Source organism: Argiope bruennichi, chromosome 2 (assembly GCF_947563725.1).
Source record: "Argiope bruennichi chromosome 2, qqArgBrue1.1, whole genome shotgun sequence".
NCBI lineage: Eukaryota > Metazoa > Arthropoda > Arachnida > Araneae > Araneidae > Argiope > Argiope bruennichi.
This window is the reverse complement of record NC_079152.1, coordinates 36,849,457-36,873,582: the sequence shown is the minus strand read 5'-3', so window position 1 is coordinate 36,873,582 and position 24,126 is coordinate 36,849,457. Positions and strand designations below refer to the sequence as shown.

Below are 24,126 nucleotides of genomic sequence, written 5' to 3'. Positions count from 1 at the left end.
CAGAGATATTATTAATTTCAGTGAAATATTTAAAATTACTGCAAGACTAATAATTGGGCTCAAATGTTTCAGATAAATTTCTTAGTTTACTTTGAAAAGAGGTAATTTTGCTTTCTTTTAATTTATTTCACAACTGATATCATATTTAAAAAATACAATGGAAGATTTTCTTCCTAGGTCCTGGTAGCAAATAGATCAATTCAATAAAAATGTCCTTGAAATAGTTTACTTAACTAAAGGACACTATTGCATTTGTTCTACATAAAAGAAGGGCAAGTAACTGTTTAAACACAAACATTTCATTATTGAAAATATTTATGTTATTACAGATGATCACAATTATGAAAATCAAAACCAAACTATTACTTGAATTTTCATTGGAAAAAACAACATCACAATTTTAAGCAAGATTTTTAATCCAAAAATAATGAACACAGTACATGATCTGCATTAATAATGTTTCAATATTACAGGCTGACATATTTTTTAAAAAATTGGTTTATTTACATCAGGCACTTCGGTTGTCAACATTAATGGGATAAAAAATTAAATATTAATTTAAAATAATATAACTTCATCTAATTAAAACACCATATTTTAAGTTGAAAACTCTACATTTTATACATTGAAGCTTTATATAAATATAAGATTTTACAAAATAACAAAATTTTGCACTAACAGAATGATAATTATATATATAAATGAATCGAATGAGGCAAAGTAAAATACAAACTAAAAACCTAGTTTCTTTCATAGGATATTTAGATAAAGAAAATTTACCATAAAAAAGTACTGTGTCCGAAAAAAAGTTTTTAAAATGTTTTGATAGAACATGCAATAATAAATTAAATTATTTTAATATCAATACAATAAAAATATAACAATTAATACAACAAAAAAAGTATAACTTCACAAAGAATTTGGAAGAAATGAAACCAAATACTGCTATTATATATCTGATAAATATATAAAACACTGGAATGTTCATATTACTCAACAATATCAGAAGACAACACAATAATAAATACATCATTAACAAGCATTTTGTTATTAAAAATCCCTTCAGGAACCATGCATTTCTACATAACATTTCCATTCAAAATAAGGAAGGGATAAAAAAAAAAAGTCTCAAATAATATTTATTAATAAATACCCAAAACATATTGCTTGAAAATTTACAAAGGTAATCTAGCTGATTAGCAAAAATTAGTTTTCCTCCTTGCAATATGAATTGAAAGAATTGCAATTAATTATGAATAAATGAACTGATTGTATGAAAACAGTGAAAAAAAACAAACAACTATACAAATTTTAAATTGCAAACCAACAACGTTTCAAATTTATATTTTCATCATTGGTGAAAACACTGAAAGCTTAAAACCTTCACAACTTCAAATGCAAAACCACTTAATAGCCAAAATGGAACTAAATATGCCATCAAGCTCAGAAAAGGTATTTCACTCAAAGTGCTTAGTCTATTACCAGAATTTATTCCTAGTGCACAGAATGAAAATCTATCTTAAGTATTACAAAATCATTTGAGTAAAATTACAAAAGGATTTCTATACATATTACAGAATGCACAGTTCTAAAAATACTGTTGAAAAGTAAAGAGTGATTGTAACAAAATGTTTACTTAATTGAAGTTAAAGAATAATTTTTTCTAGATTAACATCTGAAAAATTATACAAATTCTTTTTTTTCTTTTCCAAACAAAGTATTTACACTTTCTTGATAAAACACACAGATACCCCCCCCCCCCCAAAGAAAGATAAATATAAAAACATTTATTGACAAAAACTGTATAAAGTAAATATTTATCTGAAACAACCAACCTTACATAGTTTAGATTATTTTTCTTATTTCGTATGGCCTATGTTTATGAGTTTATAAGCCGTCAAAGTTTGACAAACCTATATGGTAATAATATATTGGCTGTACCATTTCTCTTCATACAAAAATAAAGTCATAGGAACTGAAATAAAAAGTTTATCAACTTGGAGCACAATATAAAAATGCTATTTAATATATCACAAAACAGAAAAAGAGTTTGAAGAAGATCTTCAAACAAAAATCTTTAAAAAGAAAAACAAATAAAAAAAAATTTCTAAACTAAAAAGATTTTTCTTAAAACTTTAATTAAAATTTAAAAACAGAGTTCATTTGCAATGCATTGTAACAAGAAGATTAAAATATTAAATAAAAAAACAAATTCTAATCACATAAATATACAACTGATACATCTCAACTGCAAATTTATGTTCATTTTCTGATTTTTCTTTTTATAGACAAAGTGATGAAATTATTAAACTTCAAAATTTTTTCAAAAAGCATATATTTCTTTTTAACAAGGTGAAATATATAAAATATACATATTCCAGAAAATAACTATCTCAGAGAATTCAAATATCATCTAAAATTGATTGTTAATTAACAACTTACCACTTATTAAAAATCTTCACATCATTCAAATATTATAATTCTTGGATAATATATAACCATGCACATTAAAAAAAACTAAACTTTTTTTCTTTGTAATTTAAGTTTAACAACACAACCTATTACATTTATTTTTGTAGAAAATAACCTCATTAAGAATTCCAAAATTTGATGTGGAAATTCCTAGCAGATTTTTACAAGTTACAGGTTTTAACAAGAATCAAGTATTTGCTTTCAAGTTGTAAAGCCATCGTAATGGATACATTTCCATTATTATTAAAAAATATACAAATACAACTTTACATTAGTATTATCGAAAAGAGAAAACATTATGGTAAAAAAGTGTATAAAAATTCTACCAAATTTACTAAGGTTTCATGTAGTTGAATGCTTAAATTTTTCAATATAATGTTAAAAAAAACTTTTCTATCTCATTTATAATAAAAATAAGTGGAGATATCTGGGACAGTATATTACAAAAATTTGTTCAACACCTATTTATACTTAATCAAGTAAATATTGTTCTCTCTCTCTTTTTTTAATGTACATTTGGAAAAAGAGTAAAAAAAAAAAAAAAAAACCCGTATGCATTATGGTTTTAAAATGAATTGAAAAAAAAATGGCAACACAGTTTGGGATAGGAAAGTACTGAAAAAACAAACATAAGGGCATATGTAAATTAAAATTTAATTCAACAATAATAATCATGCAAGCATGATGTGGCAAGGAATATAATTTGTAATTCTGACAGCAAGTAAAATTTCAAAAAAAATTCTGAAAAGCTTATAAGTGCATCTTTCCCAAGATCAAAACTTTGAATTAGTGTAAATCAAACACTTGCACCATTATCAGAAGCAATATCACATAACCATTATAAAAAAAAAAAAGCCCCAGATAAATGTATTTACAAAAGATGCACTCACCAGGAGATTATATACAAATCACTCACTCACACAGGTGCCTAAAAAAACCTACTCCAGAAAGTATGAAGTAATGCATCATAAAAATACCAGATTAAATAACCTTCACCAACACATAAATCTGTTGGTTATTATTTTACAACAAGCTCTCTGAAAATCCATTTCTGTCCATTTGAAGCATTATTACATGGCTGCAAATTCAAATTCCCTTTATCATGACTTAGTTCAAGGCATTTTTGATGATGTTTGTGAAATAGTAGCTTGGATGTCTGAAAATACAATTAATATATTTTAAGGTTAAACTGCATTTTTTCTGAACAATTAACTTTTTATAATAACCAAATTTTTATTAAATTATCTTATTTTAATCTAGAAACAGAAGAACATCTTTTTATCCAGAACATGACAAATTTCAAGACACAGAAAGATGTCTTAAAAAACAATCTTTCTAAGATGAAACTTATAATTATAAATAAATAAATTCTCTTATAGAAGAATTGTGTTTAAAAAAATCAATGCACCAAACAATTATTCCAAAGATTTTATTAAAATACTAACTGCTGTACCTTTGACTCTGCCTCATTTATCTGTTTTAAAGGTACTTAACATCAATCGCATGTCATTGATGAACTGTCATGCAAGTAATATACATATGCCATTATATATATGAAATTAATTTTAAAATATTTTAGAACTCTCTTGACTTTATTTTCAGGATATATTTATAACATTTATACAATTCATGAATCATTAAAATTTATACAATTCATCAATGGCATTTGTGTATTATTTGTTTATATAATTTTTTTTATTATATTGAAAGATCCAACTTAATTTTTTCCTAAGATTTAAGTAACTTTTTTTTCTAATATTATCTTTTTGCCTTTACTCCTTATTTTTTTGGTATTAAAATGTGTATATTCAAGTAGAAACGTAAGCCCATTTAAATGTTAATATTTGAATTCATACCAATTTAGTAATCAAACCAATTAATAAAAAAAATCTTTTGACGATGTACAAGTGCAATATAAAGTTGCCTTATGAAATTAATATTTCACAGCAAATACCATTAAATATAAAACTTAAAATAACATATTAAGATAATTTTTAATAAAAAATTCTTAGATACAAGATCTTAAATTTACACAATTATTAATAACAAATATTGAAGAAAGAATCTTTAAGAGAAAAAGTATCAATATTTATTTAGTAATAAAGCAAATTACTAAATTAAAAAATCTAAATTTATCATCCATATTTCTTGGAAAATAAATAAATGCATTTAATTTTATTCCAAAATACAAAAATAACTCCAGATAATTTCTTAATTTTGAAAATAAAATTACACATTTATGGCATATACTTACAGGATTGTATTCCCACGGTCCATCAACAGTTCCTAAGGTGCAAAAGACTAGTTTCATGTGATCAGTATCTGCATTGATACATCTTTCACCTACACCAAGCTGTCCTTCTGCATTCAAGCGGAAGACCTGAAAAAAAATTGATCATATTAATATAATAAATATAAATGAATTATTGTAACTAGGATATGAAAAATATGCAGAATGCAAAGCATTATGGGTTTAAAAAATAAAAACAATCAAAAATTACCATTGATGCAATAATACCATAATCCTGAAAAAAATAAATAAAATTTAAATAACATAAAGGGAAACAATTGCCACCTGAGTAACGTAAAACAGCATTAATTCTCGGAAGCAGCCAACATATAAACAAAACAGATCATTTTACAATTCTTGCAACCATTTTGCAGATTTTTGCACAATTATTGAATGTCATGCGAATCAAATCCAATATTGAACCAAGAGAAATATTCAAGAAATATTTCAATTGATTTTTGAATCGCATTTTCCACATAATGTTTTAAGATGCAACATATGTATATTACTTTACTAAGCTAAAGGACTTATGAAAATTCCCATAACTATTTAAAGAGGAATTCAAATGAAGTCCAATGACAAAATTATATACATTTGAAAAGAAAAAGTTACCTTCATTTTACCATGCTAAAAAAATAAAAATTTTTTAAAACAAACAACTGATGCCATTTTAATGAATAACACAAGAAAAATAAAATTTTACATGACTCATCAATGACAAGAAAAAGGAAATGTGCAGTTCTCAACTGTTCAGGTATAATGTGCTTTTGCTACTTACTTGGTTTCCTCCAGAGCCGTGGCAATGGCTCATACCAACAATGGATGGAGGATGAGAGCTCATGGTATCTAAACACTGCCCTGTTAACATACTTCGTATCTAGGAATGAGACAAAGTAAATAAATTATTTAAAATCTATGAAATAATAAGGCATTAAATATAAAATTTGTCCTATCTTTAATATTCATAAAAAATCTGAACACAGAAAGCTGTTGTATCTGGAACTAGGAATTTTAAAAACAATATATATATATATATATATATATATATATATATATATATAACCAATCTAAAGTAAGAAAAAGTTTGAAAACGAAACTAAAATGAAAACGAAACAAAACAGTTTTGCAATCGCAACTAAAATTTATTACCTATTTAAACTAAAACCAAAAAGGAACTTCATAGTATTTAGAGAGCTCAATTGCAGCTACTTCCTCACAGAAAAAATCCCTTTATTTGAATCCCTGCCTGAGGGTGACCCTTGAAAAAGTCTTCAGGCCAGATTCTTTTTTAAATATTTTTTTAATAATTTTTTTGGTTTAATTTTTATTTGATTTTTGTTTTTTCTATTAACTTGATTCTAATACTTTTGTGTATATATATATATATATATATATATATATATATATATATATATATATATATATAAACTCTACAAATGCCTCTAATATATATATATAAACTCTACAATTTATATATATATATCAAATAAAAGCTCTACTTTTTTCAATTTAAAAATAATAAATTCACAAAATAGCTTTTGAAAAGAGACAGTGATCAAAATAAATTTCATGACAAAAGCTTTTAGTTTCCTAATAAGAATTCAAAGTAAAGCCTTGATCACAGAAATAATTTTTAAAAAAATTTAATCTCAAACAAATAACCAAATTTATATCAATTTATAAGTAATCATGTATGTCACCAAGATGTTCCATGTAAAATTTTTTTTTTCAAAAAAATTGATTAAAAAGTGCAAGTTTGATTAATTTCCTAAAACATTTAAATACTCATTGGTTATGGTTTTGATAAATAAAAGGTGAATATATATATATATGTATTCTTGGACACTTGTTCATTCACTGCATGCAATCAGCAAACTGTAGGCTTAACTACATGTCACTGGAGAACATTGTCAATAGACTAACACATTTTTGGTTTTAACACATTCATCATTATGCAGTTAATAAAAGTAACCATATTTGGATTAAAGATATAATGTTTGTCTTTTTTTGTACCACAATTCACTCTTAGTAACGTGGCAGACAACAAACCAAAAGACCATCACATTCACATAAGCTAAAGAATATGCAAATTATAAATTTATCATTTTCACATACTGTTACCATTAAATCTTTCTCCTTCTCCCTTGTTTTTTTTTAAATTCAAGCATTTAATCCTTAGTCCAAATAATTTCCATTTAAATAGTTTCAAAGTATAAAATGAAAAAAGAATGTTTATTTCAAATTTTTTAAATGGCAAAAAAAAAAAAAGTGATGATGTTAGGGGGAAAAAAAAAAAAGTTGTTGAGAATCATTTTTTAGTATTTACCCTTGTAATTATCAAAAATATAAATTGCAGGTTGTATGTCTTAATGAGGTGTTAATTCGATTCATTTTTATATCTTCAATATTAAGGAAATGAAAGTTTTAACTCCAATTTAAGAACTCGAAGTTCTTGCATTTATTATAACATATTCCAAGCAGGCAAAAATCCAATGAAATTACTCTAGTTATCCTGTTAACAAGATAACATGGGCAAGTGTTATATGCAGATTAATAATAAATATATATAATTTTTGAAATAAGGGTAGTTTTAGATACTAGAGACCATGATCTGTGCAGATCTGTAGAAAATTTTCTGAAATTACATCACGAGAACCATTTCAATAGGTAATTTTTATATAAAACATCTGCTTAAAAAACATTGTGCCTTTACAGATCAATGTTTCGTATTGTAATATCATGCATTTTTATAAGACACAGCCTGTACTAGAGCACTACTGTACGACTACTTCTTCTTTTTCTTACAATTCTTCAATAGATTTATTCATACTTTATAGCTCTTTTTAACATTATTGACCCTACTTGGTTATTCTTTCAAGCCATTCCTTAGAAACAACAAAATTTATTCTTTTATCCGCAGAATAAACTATTTGCAAAGAAAAAAAGAAATGAAACTCGATGTGTAAATCAAAAATATGCATAAATATTATTAAAAAGTTTATAATGACATTAATAATCACAGTGAATTAAATGGCTATATTTTAGTAACAAAAATTGTGCAATCACTTTTGTGCCACTTATCTACATTGTCTTGATATTTGTATAGTGAAACATGTACCCTACCTAGTAATAAAGGAACACATAGGATACATTGATTAACATACAACTCTTAAATAATTCAGAACCTTATTGCTTAAAACAGAATGCTGAATAACAAGATGCTTTTATATTTAAAAACTGCTCATTAATATTATTTACTAATGGGAATACTACCATCGAAGACAGTAATAAACTAATTATCTTAAAAAAAACATTTTTAAAGAATTTAAAAAATATAAAATGTATATTGTCAAAGAGAATTAAAATGTTTGTCAATAAAAAAGGGGTGGAGGAGGAGAATTAAAAGTTATAAAAAAAATTGCTATTCTTTTTCACAACTGCTTACGTCTGCTTAACTTAAATATCAATAATCAAGATGATTCATAACTGCATATAATATGCCTGTTGCTGCATGTTTATACGTGGCTGATGATCTATTATTTATGAGCTCAAAAGGATGCGATTATAAAAATCACGTGTTTTATAATTCTTATTAAAATATAAATTACTCATATTTGAATTAAAAATGTCAAGATTTCGGTGTCAATATTTCAGAAGAGTATTGTAGAAATTTCAAAAGAACCATTAAATTAATGCCTTTACTGTAGACTTCAAACAGCATTTCTTATTTGGTATTTTAAAGAAGCTTGTGACATTTATTAGATTATAGCTCATAAAAGAAAAATTAGAGTAATTAATACTTTGATAAGTATGAATAAATAGGATTTTACATATTCATTTGAGAGTTTATATAATATAACTATTATTAAAAGATTTATAGAATTAACTGTAATAAATAACAATAGAAGGCTGAAAGATATTTATTATATTATAAGATTTTTACTAACCTCGCCCCAAAATAAATTCTTAGGTAATACAGGAAATTTATACAGAACATCATAAGCCACATTATCCATAAACCATTTAAATGACTTGCATTGCAAACGTTCCTTTAGAGCTAGTTGTCCACTGATGTCACCATGGTCATACTGTCTAGCCATGGGCTCTCGGGCATAAAAATATTCTTTATAATCATCCATCCAAACTTCTACAACTCTTTTGTAATTCTATACGTATAAACAAAATACGGTTACAATAATAAATATCATTAATATATAACAGGAATTAAAAATTACTTATATAAAAACCATATAATTTAAAAGTTTCAATTGACAAGCAAATTTACTTGGTATATATTATTGATATAAAAACATATTGTTCATTAAAGTTAAAAAAAAAATACTGAACAAATATTAGAGAATGCTTGGATACTAATACAAAACATAAAAAAACTCTTTAATATAGCTATGATGTATTTTAAAACTAATTCTTCAATTCAAATGAGAATACATATTTTCTTCCAAGCAGCAATTATAAATTACATACATTACATTCACTCTGCAATATTTATCCTTTAAACATAGTCTGTTTTATAATATGCCTAGGATTTTAAAATATAAGAAATAAAAATAATTTATTTCACAGTTTATTGACACCATTTTTGGCAATTTAGAAAAAAGAGAAAAAAAATTTCAACCTACTATTGTGACAATAGGCCCTTTTCGCTTTTCTACTAATTTTCCAAATGAATATGGCATAAAACCTCGATATATATGGCCCACTCGAGAACATGGTACCCATTCAATACTGCCACCACATTGCCATATCTAAAGGAAATATTTTTGAAATGACATCATGATAAATACTTTTAAATAACTAATAAAAAAATACATAAAACACCCACGTGGATATAATATTCATATGCAAATCGTTGGCATATCACAGGATAAAGAATCCAAATTTCATTTTATATATTCTTTTTAATGAATTCACATATTACCACTTTTAAATTATACATTACAAAAATATAATAAACTAATATTAAAATCAAGTTTTTTTTTTTTACAAAAGCACAGAAAATTACTTCGAAATAATTTTAAAAATATATCAATTTTGCTGAATACAAATAGACAGTTGAGAATTTGACAAATTGGATATACTGAATGAGATTACTTTAAGCTTTTTCTTATGCTTCTTAGTAAATGGTTCATATTATATATATATATAATAAAAATTACTAATTTAAAACTAGTTTTTAAGAAATTAGCATCTGTACAATCTTTCATCCCAGCTTTATTATATATATAAAATACGGTCACCCTAATATTATCAATAAACTTAATTGAGTAAAACAACAACAACATTAATTTTTGATAATATATTTTGCCTTCTTAATTTTATTACAAATCTTAAATACAAATGAGTGTTTTGCATTTTGATTCTACATAAATAAATGAAAAGAGAATATAATAATGGTATATTACGTATATAATATACGTAAATACCTTAAAAGAAAGCTCAAAATTTTCTCCTCCCCAGACAAGAAGACCAGGATCATATGCTCCAAGTTCTAAAAAGTATTCTCGGTTTATTGCAAACAAACCCCCAGCATGGGTAGGAGACCTACATAAAATTGGCATATATTTAATCAAAACAATTTACATAAGGTAAAGGCACTTATAAATTTTTTTATAACAAATAAATAGCATATTTATATAAGCCTATGATTCTCAAATAACTAATTACTATTTTAATTACAGCAAAACATAAAATAATCACTTCCTAAGTAAAGTTATTTTTTAAAATAATTTTAAAATTCATATAAATATGATAGCCTACAAAAATAATTTATCATTCTTATTCTTTATATTTTAATAATACCTACTATAAGAAATGTTACAATAGTTTGAATATTTTCATTGATACAAGACTGACAAGTATATTAGGATCAAATTAATGCAATTAAACAAGCAATGATTTCCCTTTTCCTGTAATATTTAAAGGATAAAAGATTAAAAGGTTACAAGCAAATTAAATTTAAAATTTAAATTGCAAATATGAAATATTTCTATACAAATTTACATCTTAAAAAATATAAAATAATTTATGAAATATGCTTGTTATATCTATTTATATTTAAAATACAGATGAATTTTATTTTAATAAAGGTAGGTATCAAATCAATTTGTAAAATAAATTTTAACGTTATTTAAAACAATAATAAAAAAAAAAAAACTAAATATAGTAAGTTTATGTAGCAACTATTTGATGTATAAATTTTAATCATCTTCCTCTATTTTTAAAAATATGCAACAAAGCCTATTTTACATACTTGTAAGGTTCACTGTGATATTTTCTTTTTTTGGCTTCTTGTTCAGGCAATTCAGTTTCTTTATAAAGCATTCCCCATTCGAAAATACCCCTGAAATGAGTATCTCCTTGATAGACAGGCCTATACTCAAAATTATCCTTATCAATTCCATCGATTACAGGCACAGTCATTATTGTTCTGCAAATGAAAAAAATAAATAAATAAAGTCTATAATCAAGTCAAAATATTGTACTAACTTTAAAGTATAATAAAAGCTCTAATAAATATTATAAATTACATAATTGTTTACAATAAGAATACAGCAAAATATATACATTATTATTTGGGAATATATAAGCTTATTTAGAAAATGTTCACAATGTCATTGAGTTTAATATCTGCACAGTAGTTATATCAAGTAACCTGTGCAAAACAAATAAAAAAAAGCTTTATGAAAACATACATTTAGATTTGTCAGTTCGAGTCATAACCAATTAAAATGTGTGGCAAGTGCAAGAAGTTATAATTCAAGGCAATTCTTAAACTCCATAATTTCACTTTAATTTTATCAGTATATATATATATATATATATATATATATATATATATATATATATATATATATATATATATACACATACACACACACACCAAGAAATTTGAAAATTTAATTTTTATCGATTTAATTAATTTTGCAGAGATAACAATGAAAAATTCCTATGAAACTGCAAAAGACAGAAATTACAATAGATATTATTTTAAAGTTATGATTTTTGGGAGCTTAGAATTTCTGTTGGAAACAACATATATACATATAGACTATTTTTTATTTTTTCTGTCTCTAGCAATTTAGAATTGAAGTTTTTAAATCAACAGGGTTGCCACTCAATTCTGGAAAAAAAATTTCCTGTGCTTTTCTAGTATGTATATTCAAAATGTGAGGAAATGTGCAAATAAAACTCGTGTTTTAGTTATAATGCAATATGATTTAAAGTGTGGAAAAAACAAAGCAAAAAACAAACAAACAAAAAAACCCCCTCTTTATTTATTATCTAGAATTTTGCAAGATAAAAATATATTAAAGAGGTGATATATTACCTCTCATGCTTTTTAACTGTAATTCACATGCAATTAAGGACTCGGGAGAAATAAAACCCAAAGCATTTTCATTATCATTTAATAATTACTTAACGAAAAAATACATTACAAAGCAAGAGTACTTTTTTATTTATTTATTCCTTTTTACGAAGTCATCTGTTTGGACATATTTTTATAGATTTTTCAGCCATCAATTACATGGAGAAAATCCTTAATAAATAAGATGTGATATTTTGTATAGCCTACAGTACATTTTTGAGCTATATCGTTTTTGGTGAACATCTGTGAAAATATTTCGGATATATCATTGAATGCATTAAAGGACAAATGTGATGTTGCAAGTTTCAGCCCCATTAAAATTCAGCTATAAATGATTATACTTTAACTAAAAAGTTCAAAATCAGTCTATTTTTGGAAACTTAATCTGACATCTTTGGATTTGACACATCTTCTTTTCCTTTTAGATACTTAATGATGACTCTTTTGAACTGGCAGGTAGTCACGTATGCTTTCCTCTTTAGTCAAGACTAGTAAATGCCCATTTCCCCATATTACTTAGACTTGGAGAGCAGCACACAACAAACAGATTTTGCGGAACTCCTTGAACGGAATTCAGCAAAATCAGGATTGATTTTTTTTTATTCGACCAATTCATATTAAATAATGATTTTGAACAGTTAATTCTTTAAATGTTTTTTTAAAAATCTACTTTGAATAAGATGACAGTTTCTCAGATATTAAATAAACCATTCAATAAACTCAAGTATGGTAGACTAAGCATCACCACGCTGTTACTGCAATTGAATGTTCTCACCAAGAAATGTATTCTGTTCTTACACACAGTTACAGAAGTCTCACCCATGCTCAATAGCTGCAATTCGTATATTTATGGGAAAAAAAAAAAACTGTCTCATAAATTGAAACTGGGGTGATCTATAATGAAAAAAGGAAGAGAGTAGAAAATTTCTGCATTACACTATTACGAATAGCATTTTCGTATTTGTAAATTTTTGACTACAGTTTTTCAAATCTTTAGAGATTGATATTTTTTAGATGGGGGAAATAAATAAACAAATAACTAAGAAGCTTAAAATTCCATATATTTTTCCTGATTTTTACAAAAACTTTCAAATTTTCCTTGTTTTTTCTGTCAATTTTTAAATTCCCTGTACTTTCCCAGTTTTCTAGATGGCGTGGCAATCCTGATCAATCTCCTCTTATTTCTAATGCACATAATCTGACAATCTTTGGTTGAAAATGATAGTATGATTGTATACAGGTAAACATAAGGTAAGGTAATTTTTGAAAAGAAATGATAGAAAAACACTATTAAAAATATTATACTCCTCCTTCAGAAAATTTTTCTCTAATAAAAATTTACTGAAAGAATTTTAGAATTTTGCTTTAACAATTATTCTACACATTTTAAAAAGTTATTGCATGATGGATATTAAAAATACCCTTTAGAAACAAAAGGTGCTAATATCATGCACAAATAGAAAAAAAAAAAAAAAATGAAATTATAATACCTGTTTACATAAATTGGAGATAAAAGAGGTGGCAACCAATTTGTATTCACTTCACAATGAGCATCTAAAAAGACTATCACTTCACCTGTTGCATATTGGGCACCATATGTTCGAGAACGAATTAGACCTTCTCTTTGTTTGTTTCTATACAAACGTACTTTTTGTCCAAACTGACGAATGTAATCCTCTAAATCACCTTTCAAATTTTCTGTAATGAATCCAAGAAACAGGTACTATTATTTTAAAATTATTACAATATAATTTTATCATCTTTGATGCTTACCTTTTATTAATTTAGAAGTTATTTGAATGCAATAGAAAATTCAATAAACCATATTTTCTTGATTGTGCTACCAAATTTAATTTAACACCTTAGTTTATAAGAGTTGTAGTTCCCCTTCCCCCAGAATAGAACCAAGATTAGCAATTAAATTAAGCTTCATTCTTCATTTGCATGCTCTACATGTAACCAATTCCAAGAAGCAGACCGAGTTGCATTCATGCAATTGACAGAGATCACTCAGGCTATATTTAGAGACATCAGACATATTCGGAACAGTACAACATGTCATTGATACAATATTAAATGTTAATACCCCCATTCCAAAGAGTTCCCCATATCTAAGAAAATTTCCCAGAACTGGTGGAATGACGCAATCACAAACAGAAAAAATTATGGGACATCTTTTGAAGCTATCATACGATAGAGAATCTGGTTGCTTTTAAAAGAGTCAAAGTCTTAGTTCATTACATTCGCTGCTGTAGTCAGAGAAAATCCTAGATATCCTTTGTTTGCTTCTATTACATCCAACACTTTTAATAAGACTTTTGAGTAGAGGCTGCCAATGGGATTTATAGTGAATTTTCCATCCCTGCTTTAAAAACAGAAAATATGATGCATTCCACCCCATTAGATGTAGTCAATATTCTCTGTCAAGCATTCACACAATTATTCACAACTGATTCTAATTCCTAATTTTTTGACAGTTAAGAATTGTGCAGGAACAGTTGGCTTTTTGTTTTAAAATGTTTCGTTATTCAAGTTTTATCTTATTTGATATCATCTGTTAATGGAATATTGTATGTTGATGATCATCAGATCTCATGCCAATGTGTAGTAATATGAAGCTTGTAAAGCAACAATTACAAAGTGCTGTAGACAAATAGGTGGCTTGGTGTAATAACAACGGAGGCACTATCTAATCAGTGAAGAGTTGCTGTGTGCACTTCTGCCATAAAAGAAGCATTTGCAGGATCCTAATATTCAAAGAAGAAATGTTCTTATTGCTGTTGTGAATGAAATTGATTTTTGAGAGATGTTTTTGATCGAAAGCTCATCTTCTTTCTGCATATTTTACACCTGTGGAAGAAATGCGAGAAATCTTTAAACATTTTAAAGGTTTTCTCCAGAACATTTTGGTGTACTGATCAAATCTCTCTTCCCCATATTTATCAAGCAATAATTCTTTGCTGAATTTATTATAGGTGTATGATTCTACCTGACCATCTGCTTTAAAGCAACTAGATAGCATCCATTACTCTGCTTTGCACATCTGATCTAGTGCATTCCAAATTTCTCCAGTAGAAAGGCTCTACATTATTTGCCACCAACTACCCCTTTGTTTCAAGCTTAAGAAACTGCCACTCTTTTTTTTTTTTTATTTCTGAGCACAATCTGTTTTAATGCATTCCTAAAGTGAAATACCATGGTCAGTCAGTTTTTTCTGACTCTATATTGCCTTTCTTCTCGTATTCTCCCATTTTTTGAGAGCCAAAATGCTCCTGCATGGCCTGGATTTTAACACTATTCATACTAAAGCTGTAATTTTTTTTTTTTTTTTTTTTTTTTTTTTTAAATTTCCCACCCTGAGATGTTCTGCAATTTTTTTATTTGAAAACCTTTAGTGGATAAGATAAATCACTAACTGTTTATGTCATTATCTAACAGGTCTTTCTACATCATCCCTATAGCTTTTCTTTTGTGCCTATTTTCACCGATGGCTGAAAATCAGATGGATATGCTAGTTTCAGAAGCATATTTCCATCTAATACAATGAGACACTATCTGCACAGTTATTGCTCTATATTTAGTAGAGACTTTACTCTGAGTGGGTGTATATATTCCATGTTCTCTAGAAAATTTCACCTTCCACTCGGTGGAAATTTATTATTTATACTGATAGCATGAGAGTTTTGGAGACACTTCCTCACAATCACATTTATCCAATTGCTATTAAAATTTTGTTTACTTTATGTCTCCTACAAAACAATGGCTTTCAGATAATTTTCTGTTGAGTTCTGAGTTATGTAGACATTCATGGGAATGAAATGGTGGATTTGGCTGCAAAATACATCGTGGCTTAATTGATCATTGGACTTGCGTTTTGTGATATTTTCTGCTGAGTTCCGAGTCATGTAGGAATTCATAGGAATGAAAAGGTAGATTTGGCTGCAAAATATGTAGCGGCTTCATTGATTATTGGATTTTTATTTTGTGATGTTAAGAGGAATTTTAACCATCATATTTTTTTTACCTGGCAAAAGACATGGGATGCAGATCCATAATAAATTATATTTCATTGAAAAAGACATTGACTTGTGGCCTGTTCTTCCTATACACAAGATGGTTGTCAAAATGACTCATTTCCATATAGGACCAACACTTTTCAATTGCAAATATCTCATATTTGGTAAAAATGTGTCTACATGCAACAGACATAATGTTTATTTTACTGATTGCCATATTTTAATTGAATATCTTACTTTTAATTTTTATTGTATGTGTATATGCTTTTAACCTCTTTATCCTTAACATTACAAGATTTATTTATTTAGCAATTTTTTACTGTTAGTATTTAAGCTTCTGTATGAATTAATATTAAGATAATAATTTCTATCAGTTTTTGAATTTCCTTGAATCATAGTATAATTGAAAATGCTAAAATCAACTTTAATTTTCATTGCTATATTTTATAGGATTTTATCTTATAATGTGTGTGTGAAAGTTTTTAATTTATTCTACTTTTATCATTTGATTGGTGTAGTAAAGCCAAATGTGGTTCTTTCATCAGTAAACTATAAGTAAACAATCAACCAACCTAGAACAGGATAACCTACATCCATTAAAATCCTCATTTATTTATAGCTATATAAAGTTAAAAAAAAAAGATATAATCATATGCTTTTGATATACCAATCATGAAAAGATTAATCAATTATAATGAAAATTAGTAAACTGATTTTTTTATAACAAATATTGGAAGAAGGATTAACATATACAAAAAAGAAAATTCTGAGATGATCTGAAATGCATTCTCTATCCAGTTTCAAATTTCATTTTTAACCGCAGCCCCTTTAAAAAAATTGCTGCAATAGTATATATATTTATATCTTATAATTTTTTTCAATAATTATAAAAATGTTCATCATAAACTTGATTATTAACAAGAAAATAAGTTCTTAACGTTTTCTATACTAGAAAATCAATGAAAAAATATGCATATATATAAAATACCTTTATCACTATAATCATCAACTAAAACAACTTCTTTCAAGAACTGTGGTGGAGACCTGTTTAATACACTATGTATTGTTCTTAAAAGGGTAGACCATCCTTCATTATGAAAGACTATGATAACACTGGTTGTAGGTAGATCAGCTGGATATTGCCAAAATTTACACCTTAATAAAGAAAATTTCAGAACAAATATAATCTCTATTTTAACAAATACATAATATATATATTTGACAGAATTTTAAAATTCAGAATTTAACGAAATTTAATAATGATTTTTAATAACAGAATCAATATTAACATAAAAACAGGTAATTTGGATATGTTCCCACTTTCATCTTTAGAAAATTGCAGTTAATAAATGTTCTAACAATTCATTAAGCAATTATAAAAATAAAATATGAATTATGGAAAAGTGAGATCTTTTAAGGATAAAAGCATACTTTTAAAATACAATTATACTGACAACTTAAAAATAAAACATAGCAATAAATGATATCACAAAATTTTTACCTAAATTAAATATTCTTTGAAAATGCAATCAACAAAATTAAAAGTATGTATTAGTTTATTATAATAAGAACACTTTTCATAAGAAGCATCACCTTCTTCCTATATTCACATCAAAAATACTGAGAATAGACATTATATACATGAAATAATCATCAACAAATAAATTTTAGCAATGGAACTAATTTTTAATTAATGAAAACTAACTAATTAATTAAATTTAATTAATAGAAACTTAATTTAATTCCTAAATAAATTCATGAAATTCTATGCATATTGCATATCACCTATACCATTCAAAAAAGGTAATATTTGCTTTACTTTACTGATGAACTTTTAGATCAGAGTAGAATTGGGAAAAATAGAAGCCTTGATTTATTCATTTCTTAGACTATTAGGTATAATGGGAGGCCATGTTAGAAGCTATTTTAACTACAAGACTTTGTAATTAATCATACTGCTAAAATTTATTTAAAGTTTTAATTCACAATTTTTACACCTAACTTTCAGAATTTCTTACAAAAAAAGTATGCTTTTAAGGATAAAAGCATACTTTTAAAATACAATTATACTGACAACTTAAAAATAAAACATAGCAATAAATGATATCACAAAATTTTTACCTAAATTAAATATTCTTTGAAAATGCAATCAACAAAATTAAAAGTATGTATTAGTTTATTATAATAAGAACACTTTTCATAAGAAGCATCACCTTCTTCCTATATTCACATCAAAAATACTGAGAATAGACATTATATACATGAAATAATCATCAACAAATAAATTTTAGCAATGGAACTAATTTTTAATTAATGAAAACTAACTAATTAATTAAATTTAATTAATAGAAACTTAATTTAATTCCTAAATAAATTCATGAAATTCTATGCATATTGCATATCACCTATACCATTCAAAAAAGGTAATATTTGCTTTACTTTACTGATGAACTTTTAGATCAGAGTAGAATTGGGAAAAATAGAAGCCTTGATTTATTCATTTCTTAGACTATTAGGTATAATGGGAGGCCATGTTAGAAGCTATTTTAACTACAAGACTTTGTAATTAATCATACTGCTAAAATTTATTTAAAGTTTTAATTCACAATTTTTACACCTAACTTTCAGAATTTCTTACAAAAAAAGTATGCTTTTAAGGATAAAAGCATACTTTTAAAATACAATTATACTGACAACTTAAAAATAAAACATAGCAATAAATGATATCACAAAATTTTTACCTAAATTAAATATTCTTTGAAAATGCAATCAACAAAATTAAAAGTATGTATTAGTTTATTATAATAAGAACACTTTTCATAAGAAGCATCCCCTTCTTCCTATATTCACATCAAAAATACTGAGAATAGACATTATATACATGAAATAATCATCAACAAATAAATTTTAGCAATGGAACTAATTTTTAATTAATGAAAACTAACTAATTAATTAAATTTAATTAATAGAAACTTAATTTAATTCCTAAATAAATTCATGAAATTCTATGCATATTGCATATCACCTATACCATTCAAAAAAGGTAATATTTGCTTTACTTTACTGATGAACTTTTAGATCAGAGTAGAATTGGAAAAATAGAAGCCTTGATTTATTCATTTCTTAGACTATTAGGTATAATGGGAGGCCATGTTAGAAGCTATTTTAACTACAAGACTTTGTAATTAATCATACTGCTAAAATTTATTTAAAGTTTTAATTCACAATTTTTACACCTAACTTTCAGAATTTCTTACAAAAAAAAACAAAAACATAAGCCCAGTTAAATTGCAATATTTATTATTAATTTTTGGATATACTGAGCCATTTTTTTAAAAATTCAATATTCTTAAAAATAAAACATCATGGACCTTGAAAAATTAGTACACCCCCCACACGCCAAAATTGCACACTTACATCCAAAACACAATAAAAAAAATTACCAGAAAAATATTACTGAAAATATAATACATGGTTTAATTGTTGGGCATGTCCTTCTGCATTTATATTATGCGACTTGTCATTAAAATACATTTCTCAACTATATCTTTGATATAATACAAATATAATATTAATGTCTTTAACTCTCAGTTTTTAATGCTCCTTAGAGTTTCTCTTGTTTAAACCACTATTCTGTACTAAAAAATTACTAGCAGGATCTAAAACATAATCAGTAGCATAAAAAATAAAACATTTACTTAATACCTACACACATTATAAACAGTACTATAAAATGTATTTAAAAGAAATTGCTTTGTTTTAACTGTTAATACTAGAAAATAGTTTAAAAGAATCTAAATATTATATACTTATTAATTCTTCACACATTTTAATTTATTAAGTTTTAAGTTTATTGATAACAAAATTTTGTTTGTTTTTAAACTAGACAATATAGATTTTTCTAATTTTTTTCATTTCCAATACATTCTCTCTATATCAAATAAAAATAAATTAATACTTACCATCATTGTCTCACAGACTTATTGTTAGTAATATTTATTACTATTATTTTCTAAAACTGAAAAGTAATTTTGCTGAAGAATTTCTGGTTGCTATTATATATAAAATATAATAAGATCTATATTATACAGAGATTTATATTACATATCAAATATCATATTGACTCTATTTTTACAGTTTTTTTATTGCAAAGAGATAAAGTTTTAAAACTGTAAATTCAGAAAGATTTCATAAGACTTCTTAATCAAAAATGATTAAAGCATATGAATTCATCAAGTCTGTAATTCATGAATTTGATATAATTTTTTTTACAAGCAGGACTATAATTTGAAAGTTTTATGACATTTCTTAATTTTAAAAATATGAAATAATTTAATTTTTCTTAAGTATGATTAAAATAAAAATGCCAGAGTTTAAAACATATTGAATACTTGCTTACTCAGACAATCTCTTGTCTGGTATGGAGCGGTCAAGAGCTATCTGGTCACTGACAACCATATTTATCCCATATTCCATCATTACTTGTGCAACTTCATTCTGATCTTCTGGACGAGCATAATGAGCTTTCCCATTTTCACCTGGTCCTTCTCGCACAGTATCACTAGGCTGAGGTTCAAAATTTCCTAAGACATCTTTTTTAAATACAGCTCCCTGTCGTTGAGGCAGACTTCGACCCTGTAATAATAAAATCTGACAATAATAAAAAATTTATATAAAATGGATCACAAAAACCACCAACTATGAATCTGCTCCTTTGCATTGTTATTAAAAGCAAAACAAAACTAACATTAAAACTTATAAGAAATTAATAAGCAATAATAATTATCATTAAAAATGATTTTAAACAAATAATATTATCAAGTAAATCCAAAACTATTAAAAAATTAACAGGATCAATCAAGAAGACAAAGAAATAAAAGCCTATTATTTAGCCCCCCCCCCCCAAAAAAAAAAACGTTTACGTCATTGAAAATAAATAAGTACATTCTGGAAAAAGTTAAAAATACATATAAAGTTATATATTAATATACTTAAGGCATAAGGGACTAACTTCAGACAGATATTTTGAAATGCAATTCATTTTGAAAAAGACTGCAGAAAAAAATTTAAATGCTCTATAGTTCCATCTTATCACATTAATAATCATTAGAACAACTACAATAGCTAATTCAGTTTTGTGCAAGTTAGTTTTTAGAAATTGCTTAGCTTCATCCAAATACAGCATTTATTAAACTGTCTTTTTAAATGATCATACAATGACCCCCCCACCACCAAAAAAAGTTACCAAGAACAAACAATTGCCATCTATGTAATAAGTGACTGCTTGACCTTACTTTTTAATTCTTTATTTTAATAAGTAATTTTATGACCTTTTTAATAATATCTTGATATTATATTTAATATATGCACTTTGTTATTATAATTTATTTTTGCCATTTCATAACATGCATTTTTCTTACTACTCATCATTGATAATCATATAATTGGCTGAGAATATTGATTGTGTTTAATTTCAATAAAATCCTTTGTATTTAATTTGATGATCAGGATTCCTCCAACAAAGTATTTTTACGCTTCAAATTGTGACTAAAATTTAAACGGCATGTATTCAAATCCTACGACTTCAGAGTGCCATAAAAATGCAGCTATGTAAGTAATCTGTTTTCTAATTTCACATTGTCTTTTGCAACATTCCAAATTTAAATTTTTATTTCTCCTGCAAATTATCCAATTAATGTATAGAATCTTCCTTATTTTTCAACAATAGAAAAAATTATGCATTTAAATATTTGATGAAACAATAGACATAGTCTGAATTTCATAGCAATAATGAAATAGTTGTTATTAATTGCTAAAAATTAAATATTTTTAAAAAAGTTCAAAAAAATTACAAGGTATCCTTGAAAAGGTATTTTTTTTTTAATTGCTTAAAAATTATTTATGTGCTACAGCATTGAGAATTACTGTTAGAAAACACTGAAATTAATTTTCATTAATTAAAATTCAAAAAAAAAAAATAACTTTTAGATATACATATCTTAGGTCAAAAAACATATATGCCAAAATTCAGTAGTCCCAAGTCAAATGTTTTGTTTGTGGAATGATGACAATATAGATTCTCCTTTATTATTAGTAGAGACAGGCATATGTCCAATAACAATTTACATCTTTAAATCAATTTTATTTCCATGAAGAAGATACTTTTAAAAAATAGCCAGTTCTGTTTAAAGTCCAATTACAAACTAATATTTAAAAACAAAACATATAACACTTTTATTAAGATAACTCACTTTGTTTGCTAATGCTGACCCAAGGCTTCCATCATATCCTTTAGGTTTTGGAAGAAAAAATGCCACAATACATATCAAGATAATTATAGCAAGGCATACTTTAATTACACGTCCTTTTTTCAAACCAATAACTTTCATGATGATATACTTGAATTCTAAACAATAGAAAATTGTAATTAAAAAATGTTAATAATTAAAAATCTTTAATTTAAACATAAGAATATTTAAGGTATAAAAATAATATTAGAAATAAAATATGAAACAAAAATTTAAATGTTATACATCTGACAAAAATCAAATATTTTAAAAATTAAAATAATCCTATAAATTAATTTAGCTTTTGTACTTAACTTTTTGTACCAAAATCTCATCACAGGAGAAAAAAAATTCACTAAAATATTAATTAATGCATTATTTATATTTATCCAAAGCATAACGCATACTTTTTTGTAGATTTAAATAATTTTAAAGCTGACTGTCAATTTCCTTACCCGATACAATAAGAATTTCATATTCCATTAATTAATTTCAAATTTAAAAGAAGCAAATTGAATTTTTCTGAATATTAAAATGCCAGATCCCAAAACTTGGAATTTCTTTCCATTACTTTTTGAACAGGATTGTTAAAATGACATCTAAGTCTTAAATAAAATATTTAATAAATAGATGATTATATAAACCGTAGTATTGATGCCCCCTCAGATCATTATAAAGGACAAAGCTTCTTTAATTATAAATCACCATACCATTATTTAGTTACAATATTTTATATTCAATAAAATTTTAATAAGAAATCCTATTCCGCACAGATAAATAATAAAATTTACAGTAATAAACAGATGACTTACTAAAAAATAACAGAGCTTCTTACATATATATCCACTTTCTTTAATTTCCTTAATAAAAAGAAAGTTAAAAGACTGAAAAGTAATAATTCTAAATCATAAGAAATAATTAATAAGACAAAATAAAAACGCCGAAATACTATAAGTTAACAACATGTCTATAATTTTTTTTTAATTCATTACTTATAAGAAAAAATAAGCTGCTGGATTTAACTTAAAAATAAATAAATTAAATGAAAGTTGCCAACGCAGCCGCAAATCGTATTAGAAGCATAAAATGCGTTTTGTTTATCAAACTAAAGCTGTTAGATATTATCGAAGTTTTACGATTATGACATACTTCAGACACAAGTTGCTTTTATGTTTTTAAATAAGATTTTATCACAAATGTATCCATTAGGCAGCCGACAGCCGAAATTTGGCTATTTTACTTTCGACTTTTAAAACACAGTCATGGTTGCGGTTTTAACGACGATAAATAAACTTTATAAATGTTTTAACAAAGAAATAATCAAAATATTCCGCACTGTTTACATTTAAGTTCAAATAATCAAAATACAAGTTTAATTTGAATCAGACTTAATGTGCAGTGATAATTAAGCCGTATGATTTTAATTTACAAATTTCTATAACAGTAATAAGGTGCAAAATTTACTCTAATGAAAAAAATATCCCTGAATATAAAACATTATAATGAATATAATAAATATCATATATATTTATAAGATTAAAAATAAATTTTTTAGATTTTATTTTTGGAGGCTTATTTCATAAGCGTGGGAGAGCAGAAATACGTAATCGTAGGCGTTAAAATAAACATCAATTTTTGCGAAAACAATCAAGAATTGTTGAAGATCTTTTGCCT

At 25.6% G+C, this 24,126-nt stretch overlaps 1 protein-coding gene across 3 annotated transcripts; it reads right to left on the bottom strand.

The window, feature by feature from the left end:
- Nucleotides 1–404: 404 nt before the first annotated feature.
- On the bottom strand, nucleotides 405–23,718 carry LOC129961490 (N-acetylgalactosaminyltransferase 7-like). 3 transcript variants are annotated; one of them, XM_056074993.1, is made up of 13 exons: nucleotides 23,602–23,718; nucleotides 22,417–22,571; nucleotides 20,565–20,800; nucleotides 17,154–17,320; nucleotides 13,640–13,847; nucleotides 11,034–11,210; nucleotides 10,207–10,324; nucleotides 9,403–9,528; nucleotides 8,710–8,928; nucleotides 5,541–5,639; nucleotides 4,974–4,997; nucleotides 4,727–4,852; nucleotides 405–3,628 (listed from the first exon to the last, which is right to left on the bottom strand). In XM_056074993.1, the coding sequence occupies exons 2-13, from the start codon at nucleotides 22,552–22,554 to the stop codon at nucleotides 3,491–3,493; spliced, it is 1,776 nt and encodes a 591-aa protein (XP_055930968.1). In that variant the 5' UTR covers nucleotides 22,555–22,571; nucleotides 23,602–23,718; the 3' UTR covers nucleotides 405–3,490. The 3 variants fall into 3 exon arrangements, with proteins under 3 accessions (XP_055930968.1, XP_055930970.1, XP_055930973.1); XM_056074995.1 differs by lacking the exon at nucleotides 23,602–23,718 and adding an exon at nucleotides 23,265–23,562; XM_056074998.1 differs by lacking the exon at nucleotides 4,974–4,997.
- Nucleotides 23,719–24,126: the final 408 nt, after the last annotated feature.